General features: G+C 41.0%; 1 protein-coding gene across 4 annotated transcripts in view; it reads left to right on the top strand.

Moving 5' to 3' along the window:
• The first annotated feature begins 200 nt into the window (after positions 1-200).
• The window catches only part of LOC126394550 (protein mono-ADP-ribosyltransferase PARP6), a 26,249-nt gene continuing 16,359 nt past the window's right edge, over positions 201-10,090 (top strand). For 3 of the 4 annotated variants that reach the window (XM_050051458.1, XM_050051448.1, XM_050051439.1), the window contains exons 1-8: positions 201-498; positions 1,967-2,124; positions 2,697-2,774; positions 6,894-6,988; positions 7,295-7,355; positions 7,561-7,651; positions 7,826-7,892; positions 8,122-8,271. In XM_050051458.1, coding sequence (XP_049907415.1) covers positions 2,122-2,124; positions 2,697-2,774; positions 6,894-6,988; positions 7,295-7,355; positions 7,561-7,651; positions 7,826-7,892; positions 8,122-8,271 — 545 coding nt within the window. In that variant the 5' untranslated portion in view covers positions 201-498; positions 1,967-2,121. Of the gene's footprint in view, positions 499-1,966; positions 2,125-2,666; positions 2,775-6,893; positions 6,989-7,294; positions 7,356-7,560; positions 7,652-7,825; positions 7,893-8,121; positions 8,272-10,090 lie in introns of those variants that run through there. The other variant, XM_050051430.1, reaches the window with a different exon arrangement.

Here is a 10,090-nt window from a genome sequence, read left to right as displayed (position 1 = left end):
CTGCACAGTAATGAACATTGACTTATGCAGCCACACACACACGCACATTATACACAAACACAGACAGGCAGACGCATATACATGGTCAGAGCCATTTTTCCTCCATTTTTCCTCTGACTTCTCAGCAGCAGTGCAGTCAGCTGCAGGTCACATGACCGACTCGCCTGGTCCCACTGAGCATGCTCAGACCCCTCAGTGTTGTCAGGCAAAATATAAGACAGCAGTAGCAGCAGAGATCTGCAATAGATAAACACATAGACTCATACACACACACACCAGCTGGATTGCTCGCAGACACACACCACAAGCACAGAGGCACAGGCGCTGTAGAATTTGGGGAATCGTGGCTCTGCTTTCTCTGACATCCGATTTTAATGGGCGTATTGTCATCTATCATTTCAGTGGAAAACAGCCGCCGAGAGATAGGGGCAGGTGTGCCCTTTAAGAGGGGGAGCAGCTGAGGCAAGGACGGCATCCTAGTCTCCATCCTCTGTGGAGGTAAGTGTGGATGGATGGATGGGATGGGGTGGAGGGGGGGTGGAGGGAGTGGGGGGAGGGGAAAATCCGCCTGACTGCATCTCTGTTTGTGTTAAATATCAGCAAAGCGGAATGGGGACGGTGATGATGAGAAGGATGTGTGTATGTTTGGGGGGTGGGGGGGTCAGTTTGTCGGCGGCTCCATTGGTATGTGAGACGGCAGAGGCTGTGGGAATGGCGGGGAGTGGGGGGTGGTGGAGGGGTGTAGATGCTAGCAGGGCTGAGGACATGGAAGGGAAGCAGACATGGAGACGAGGAGGGGAGCTGAAGTGGAAGATGGTAATGATGGGGGAGCCTTGTCTGATAGGATGCAGTTGGATGTCTGTGAGGGTGGTTTGGACATGAAAGGACCCAAACACCAGCACAGAACAGGACAAATATCCACATCACAAAGAGAACAACACAGTATTGTGTTTATTTTGTGCAGACATGTAGATAATGGTCCAATCTAAGTGAAGAGATGAGCCTAGTGCCATTTGTTATTCCAGCAAACCAAGAGGAAATTAATAATTGGTGTTCATTTAATTATATTGACCTAAATAGGCTATCACAATATATATTGCCTTCAAGCTATGTTGCCATTCAGTCTGTGTTGGCACACGTATCAGGATTCAGTGCTGATAAATATTAGAAATACTTTGTTATTTTCATAGGAGACTATGTCAATTGTAATTTGTATTCTGGTGCTGCTGTGTGAATGAAATAAGCAGCTCTGCATCTGCAGCTTTAAGCCTCGCTGAAAGGACACCATGCTCATTGTTTACATGTCTGACAGAAAATGTAATGGGCCGCCATGAAATGCAGTGTACTGGAGCTGCCTCTGTTATATCAGCGGTGTTGTTTACCCTGCAGTTTGACGTCTGATTTTGTCATCATTTATCTCCAAATCTGGACCATATAAAATTTAAGATCTTTTTTTTCTCATCATGACTGCACCTATTCATTTATAGACAATCTTTATTTTATTATGTAAAATACATGAGACATGATGCCCACAATGTGCTCTAACAAAGGAAACTACGTGGCATCTCAAGGATTTTTCCTATTTATTTCCCAGGCAAATCAAAGACGACAGCCTAACAATGCACTGACATCATTTGTTGCGTGTCTCTAAAGGTGTGCCAACCTTTGGTGCTTCGGTATTAATAGACAAAGTTCCTGGGGAAAACAAACAACAAAACAAAGAAATGGATACATCCTGGGTACTGAACGTACAGCACATATCTCCCACACATTCTCTCCACGGTGATTAATGCCACTCTGAAAGGAGGCAGAGATGGCTGTTGCTAGGATACATGGCAAGGTGAAGTGCAGACCATTTAAAGAAAAGAGGAGGAGGGCACCGTTTACAAAGCATGGCATCACTGGAGATGGCCTCTTTGTTTCATGTTTTCCTCCTTTACTGAATTTTAATTTCTATTTTCCCAAGGTTTGGCAGCCCTGAAGAGCGCACGAAAGAGAGGCGGTCGGCCAAAGCTCTCCGGTTTTCTGTTCTCGTTCCTTCCACCTGGAAATAGGCTGCGATGGTTGGCAGTATTCAAAGGCCCAAACCTGTCTGAGTGAGCCCTATGAACAGCAGACCCAATGGTAAGACAGCAAGGATTCTATTGGTGTAATCACTGCGTATGATTAAGCTGTGCCATCCATTCATGGTTTGTTTAATATTTAGAAAGTGGTAAATTTGCCGTAATCATATTGCCGTGGCTACTCACAGAAGAGCAGACTTTCCATAGACATTTAAATATTGTATTAGCCTAATCTAAGTTTATTAAATATCTGAGATACTGTAGGTTTGTGCAACAGGACCTTCAGGCTTCCAGTGTTGCTGGCAATGACAAGAGACATGGTTATTTTTATAAAATTAAAAATAACAACAACAAAAAAAGAGATATTTTTATCAACTCATCCTTTTTCATTGTCAGTCGAGTATTCTTTTGATGATTGTCACAGAATATCCTCTCTTTTGGAAATAAATCACGCCTCTTCGTCTCTCTCTCTTTGAGATGCTATATAAAGCAGTGTTTTGAAGCCGGGTGTTTTGAACGGGAGGCTAAATAGGGAGATGTGAGAAAGGATGTGAGATAAAAGGACGATAGAGAGAGGTTGCATTTTCTTTCCGCTCTACTATAATGGCCTGTTCACAATGTGTGGGCCCACAGGACATCAAAGGCCAGTGTTGGACAGACGAGGAGTCGGATGGGGAAAACGAGTCGGAACAGTTCCTGTACGGCATTCAGGTACAGCAGAGGCTACTGTACTACTATTCGTACATTAAGGCTATGTGTTTAATCTGGTGTTTGTCAGGAAATTTGGTTTTCAATGATGCAGCATCGTTATCGTCTTTTTAATTTGACATTACAATAATCTCAAACTAGTTTAAAATGATTATTATTTTTTTTAATATTAGTTTAGATCCCAGCAAACTGTTGGCAGTAAAATAGCACATAATATCTGGACCATTAAACCATAAATAACTACTGCAAATTTCACATAAAACCAGCTACTAGTTTTCAAGATGTTGTCATAGACCCAGGTGTCAGTCAAGGGGATGTTTTGACCCGATGTTGGCACCAGACAATAACACAGGGGTCACCAAATTCAATTGGCATCATTCCTTAGGGGATTATGAATATTCGGACCAAATGTCATGGCAGTGTGGTGAATAGCTGTCGAGTCATTTTGCTCTGCTAGTGCAGAACAGATGGACCAGCTGACTGACATTTCCGTCTTAATGCCTCATTGCTAGCAGGGCAAACATTTAAATTCATCTGAAGCAGAATATTCAGTTAGTATGTAAGGCACGTGTCGATGTGTTACAAGGTTCTGGGCTTGGTCTCAAGTATGATTTTTTTTTCAAACTGACAATAGCAAATATGACACTAACCACTAAAGTACAATACAGTTTTAGTGTCACCCCCCTGTGCGACCTGAAGTATCAATCCCAAGCTACACTGTCAAATTCATGTCCGTGGCCGCCTTTTATTGTATCATCTCATCTCGTAAAGTTCAGCGCTCCAGTTCCATATAAGATCTTAATCTGTTAGTCATCCTTTTTTAGTGTTATCTTTCAAGTCCTGTGATTGAAATGTAAATCTAGTCTGGGACTTAAAGCTTATTTCTATGCAAGGCAGCGAACATGAAAGCAGTGTAGTGAAGATAAGGATGAAAGTGTAGGATCTGTTCCACACTCTCAGAGCCGAGGAGATGAGAGTCTGACTTCAAGTCTAGACACCAGGAGCACGTATGACAAACTTAGGTCGACTGTTATTATTTATACTTGAAAATGCTATTTATGGATGATAACAAATGTGCTGAGGTATCCACAGACTGTATTAAATGACAGCATGTAAAATCATCACTGAAAAACGCCCCAAAATGTATATGACTGCAGTAAGAAAAACAAAATTTCCTTAACAAAATGTTTTGTTCATTCCTCTTAATCAAATGTCATATTATATAACTCTGTGATTTTATTGCTGATATAAAATGTACTTGATGTTGGATTAGAGCTAGGAAAGGCTGACTATATGGAACATGTCATGTCATCGTTTCATGATGTGCAAATGCCATGTGCATCTGGTCTGGAGTGTGGTTAAAGAGATGAAACATGGAGTAGCTCAGCTGCTTGGAAAAAAATGAAATTGATTTCATTAAAAAAATGATCTCATACTGAGTCAGCTGAAGACTACAGCATGGGTTGTGATTGAGAGTGGGTTAAAAACTAGTTAGCAAATGAGCAGAGAGTTCTGGACAGATACCTTAATTAATGGATAGATAATTGAAAAAGTTATCTAAAAGCAATGGATGAATGGTGATGGAGCTAAAAGTAACAGATATGTAGTTGGAAAAGATAACTAAAAATGATAAATAACCAGTTCAAATAGGTAATCCTGTGCTGTGATGCAGTTGGTTGTTGTAGTGCAGTGGACAGAAAATAGTTCCTACTTGAAACTGCTCTGTGGATTATCGCAAGTAACCGATGCATGACTTCTGGACATACATTGCTGTTAAGTTTGTTAAATGTACTTTTTTGGCGTTATGAGCAGCACAAGCTGAGTGCCATCTTGATCAATTATATTCTGGACAAGCCAGACATCTCTACAGCTGATATCTCCAACAGTCTGCAACTCACACCAAAACAATCTAGATTGGTAAATAGCACTACAGGCAAGAGGAAAAATATGCATTTTTAATTGTGGAGTGAACTGTCCCTATATGAAAAGGAACGGTAAGACATGTTATGTTTTATATATTTAACAGAAGGATGTTCCAAAACTGTAAAGCTGTCTGGCCTAAAAATGTTTTCTCTTTGATCTGGTTATCTATTGGCAACATTTTTCTAAGATATGAATTGGGAGGTGCTAATCCATTAAGAATTTTGAATATTAAACAAGCATTGTGAATTTAAATAAGATTTTCCCAGCAAAGAAGACCACATGGGAAGTATGTTATGTGTGTACTATGCAGGAAGTATAATACAGTGATGGTAGCTTTCAGGTTTATTGTACATGACCTTCAGAGCTTGTTCATTAATACAGATTGTATAGGCTTTAATATTGTATTAGTGGTAGGAGACCAAGTGGTTATACAGTATTAAAGTATAGTAAAAGAAAACCATCATATTAAATAAATCTTAGCATCTTCCAAATTTGAATTTTAGGCTTATTTTAAACTGGATGTTTTTTTTTAACACAATTCATTATATAAAGTGTACAGCTATTTAGTTCTTTAAACTAGTGTACATCAACCATTCATCCATTGTTTTGAGCTAACTATTCCAAATCACTGATTGTTGGGTGAACTGTCCCTTTAACACTTGGCTAAAAAGCAACCAGACCTGCTACCATACCTAGTCTTCACATGCTGGCCCTTTCTGGTCTTGTTTTGTTTGTATATCAGATTACATTCCTTCTGGTTTGACCTGTCTTCTGTATGTAATGTAATTGTATGGTGTCATGTTTTAACTGCCTGAGCTTTAGTGTCTGCTTAACATTGTTTTGTATTAATGTCCTTCATTTTACATGGCCTACTTTACATGATGCCTGCCTTACTCATGCTTGCCTTACATGTGTGTTTTATTGTTGTTTAATGGCTAATTTAACATCTGGTCGAGGGACAAAAGTGAAAATTAGCCTTTTGGCTAACACTGGCACAGTCACAGTGATGTTGATCTATGCAGCCCCTCCAGGATTTCGCAGGCTGTTTTGTGCTTGTTGCAGCTTGAAATGGAAAAATTGCAACATATGTTGCGATATTTTTAGGCTCTTTTTGCAATAAAATTGTGGGGACAAGTAAAAACTGCAAAAATAGCTGTGGGATGCTGAAGCTTATTATTATGAGCAAGCATTCAGCGTTTCCCACAAAATTAGAATGTATATGTTATGTTGGGTTCAATCCCAGGAGGGAGCCCTTCTGTGCGGAGTTTGCATGTTCTCCCTGTGTCTGCGTGAGTTTTCTCCAGGTACTCTGGCTTCCTCCCACAGTCCAAAGACATGCATGATTGGGGATAGGTTCATTGGTGACTCTAAATTGGCCGTAGGTGTGAATGTGAGTGTGAATGGTTGTCTGTCTCTATGTGTCAGCCCTGTGATAGTCTTGCAACTTGTCCAGGGTGTACCCCGCCTTTCGCCCAATGTCAGCTGGGATAGGCTCCAGCCCCTTGCGACCCTCAAGAGGATAAGCAGTTATTGAAATGGATGGATGGATGGATGTTATGATGGAGGGGAGATGGGATGGGGGCCGTTTAAAGCAGCACTGAAGGAACTGACCCTGCTCTCTCTCTGTCTGTCTCTCTGCCCAGTTGGCACAAGCTAACGCAGCAGCAGCAGCGGCTAACATCCAACGCTGAGCTATAAACAGTCCCAACAATCTCATACCGTCACTGAAACAACTTGACTCTGTCATGAAACCCTTTAATAAACGCTGAGTAACGTTAGTTGTGTGGTGCTAACAGCTAGTCTTGTCATGACAAACAGAGAGAGTGGGCAAGGAGGGGCTGAGTAGATCAGTACGCTGCATGCAGCTCTACAGTGACATGAGATTCTACCCACTTTAAATTGCCAAATTTGCGGTAAAATTGCAGAACAAAATTGCAAGGTCATGTGAAATTCATGAAGATTAATTGTTGCAATCACAACAGTGCAACGCCCTGGAGGGACTGTTTACTGTATGTGCATTGTCCCTGAAAATAGATAAATAAATAAACACATTTGGAACATGACAGGTGGTGTCACTGAAGGGTACTTAAATTCATCTGTGACTGTTGTGGGGGCACATGAGATAAAAGAGGTTGGGAACCACTAGTAGCATGTCCTGTGCTTTAAATGTGTTTAGTGTTAATACAGTGCTTGTTACAGGGGAGCTGCGCTGCTGACCTGTACCGCCACCCTCAACTGGATGCAGATATTGAGGCCGTAAAAGACATCTACACTGACAGCGCTGTCTCTGTTAGGTACAGCACACACTCACAGACACCCACAACTGTTTGAGAGGTATTGTGAAAAATTTTGAAACAGTAAAAATAACTAAGTGGTGGTGTGATTTAGTCTGCTCGCACTGCTTAATTTGCTCAACACTTCACTGGTACAGTTCAAAGATATTGTTATATTAATATTAACTAGGCACTGACTGTCTCCAAAATAGGAAAAAAGAACCCCTGTTTTCTCGCTCAAGGTATAATCAGTTGAAAGGGCTGGAGTGTAATGCATCCCATTACTTATGATAAATGAACTGTATCTGTTGTTGTGTCTCCGAACAGGGAGTATGGAACCATTGATGACGTGGACATCGATCTTCATATTAACATCAGTTTCTTAGATGTGAGTCAGCATTCCTCTCTCTCCGCACACGCCTCCTCCTTCTCTGCCCATTACTATTCCAACGTTGACATTTTGCAAAGTAACACATCATTTATAATGCATCGTGTGCTCATAATTTATTCATGTAATGAGAAATGGCCCTAATTAGGATGCTAACTCTGTATATTTGTGTGTATGTGTGTATGTGTGTGTGTGTCTGACTCAGGAGGAGGTTGCGACAGCTTGGAAAGTTATCAGAACAGAGCCCATTATTCTGAGACTGCGCTTTTCTCTTTCTCAGTACCTCGATGGACCTGGTGAGTAAAGATGTCAGTGTGGATGTTGGTTTTCTGGGAGGGACTTTAGGTATTTGTGCCACTCACTGAGCGTAGGAGGTGAGTACAATATGTGCTACACAAGAGGGAGAGTGAAAGAAAGAGTGCGTGTGTGTATTTGTGCACTGTGTAATAATATTAGTCATCTTTACTCAGAGCCGTCAGTAGAAGTGTTCCAGCCCTCCAATAAAGAAGGCTTCAGCTTGGGCCTACAGCTTAAAAAGTAAGTCATGAGATCTATTGTTGTGTGTATTATTGTTCATCTAATGTGAGTAATACATAGCTAAATGAGCAGCGTCACAAATACAAATCACAGAACATTTGATTTTTCTATTTTTGGTTGACTTATCATCTCTGACAAAATGCTAAAACACACCAACAGCAAAAAGGTTCAGGTGCCAGGTTCACTCACACATCTTCCTGCTTCACTCTCCTTATTTGTAACACGGCAGGATCCTGAGCACGTTCACCTCACAGCAGTGGAAGCACCTCAGTAATGAGTTCCTCAAGGCCCAGCAGGAGAAGAGGCACAGCTGGTTCAAAGCCGGAGGAACCATCAAGAAGTTCCGCGCCGGGCTCAGCATCTTCTCCCCCATACCCAAGTAGGTCTCTCTCTATCCAGGCGTCTACACAATCATGCCTGTGTTTGTTTTACAGCATGCTGCGAATTTTAGGGTCGTATTTACACTCCAATAAGTCACAGTTGTAACATTTTCATGTAAACAGATATTGTGATCAGTGATAATGCAGGTATGTTTTCAGTTTTCATATCATTGCAAAATGAGCATGTCTGTAGTTCCCAACAATGGAGCTCAGTTGTTATACTGTGCTTGGATGCTGACGTCTAAAAAACGCTGTTTTATTAGTTGTTGTCCTGATTTTTTTCTCAACACTTAAGTGTTTATAAGTGTTTGCAATCACTCAAGGAGAAGAGTACAGATAATTAACTTCAAGTGCAGGAAACAATTAGCCTCTTTTGTTCTTTTTTGGCATAATATCTGCAGCATGGTCTTGCATTTTTTTGCCACAGTAGGTAGATATTGGAAAGTGTTTGTGTAAGTCAGTGAAAGCAATTCACCGAAGTTTTTAGGAAACAGAAGGCTGTAGATAAGGTTTATGGTTAAACAAATGGTTATTAAAGGTCCAGTGTGTACGATATAGGGGGATTTAGTGGCATTTATTACTTTTATCTTGTGTCACAATTTTATGTCTTTCTTCTTAATTCTTCTGTGGATCATTTTGTGTTGTGTGATCTAGAAAGGTGCTTATACGAACACATTTAGTTACATACAAGTGAGCTATTTTCCCAAGACTGAAGATTTCTGTTGGAAGATAGTGATGGAAATACTTAGTGAAGGTTTGCCTGTGAAATATGAACTGTGGCAAAGAAGACAAGCAGGGAAAAGGAATCTCTGACACTGCATGTTACAGATTGACTAAAACTCAGAATTTGACAATCTCAACCAATTTCCCTGGGGGGGAAGAACTCTTCTCGGCCTCTGTCTTACTCTGCGATGCTTTGACAGTTATGGGTGCACTGGGATTGATTCTCGGCCCACTCGGTGGAGGTCAGCCTCGCTAACTACTAGGCTGTCTTGACATCCTCACAACCTGACGGGAGTCTCATGTCAAGAGTGTACATGGATGATGTCCTGAGAGTGATGGTGGAAGTGAACACTTCTTGTATATTAACAGTTAGTGACTTGAGCCACTGCCAAAAAAGATTTGAGTTGTCAGAGCTAGTATAATACTGTAAGTGTACTTTAACATGTGTCACTGTGAAATAACCCAGGTACTCAATCAATCAATTTCAATCAATTTTATTTATAAAGCCCAATATCACAAATCACAATTTGCCTCACAGGGCTTTACAGCATACTACATTCCCTCTGTCCTTAGGACCCTCGCAGCGGATAAGGAAACACTCCCCAGAAAAACCCCTTTAACGGGAGAAAAAAACAGTAGAAACCTCAGTAAGAGCAACTGAGGAGGGATCCCTCTTCCAGGACTTACAGACGTGCAATAGATGTCATACAGAACAGATCAGCATAATAAATTAACAGTAATCCGTATGACACAATGAGACAGAGACAGAGAGAGAGAGAGAGACACAGACAGAGACAGAGAGAGATGCAGGACAGACGGTAATGACAGTAGCTTACAACATTAATGGAAGTAATAATATTATAATTATAGTTCTGGCTACTGTGGTACAATATTTTGAAAGTATATATATTAATATCTGATGGTATACATATGTGACAATAATCATATGTGTATAATAACAGTAGAAGTATGACTAATGATAACAGCAGCAGCAGGAGGCATCTGGCAGGACCACGGCAGCAGCACAACCACACACGTCACACCATCCAGGCACCGCTGCAATACGAGTTAACCTGAGAGACAGTGGAGCACAAA

This window comes from Epinephelus moara, chromosome 1 (assembly GCF_006386435.1).
Source record: "Epinephelus moara isolate mb chromosome 1, YSFRI_EMoa_1.0, whole genome shotgun sequence".
NCBI lineage: Eukaryota > Metazoa > Chordata > Actinopteri > Perciformes > Serranidae > Epinephelus > Epinephelus moara.
The sequence above is the reverse complement of the archived record's forward strand: the minus strand, read 5'-3'. Positions and strand labels throughout refer to the sequence as shown.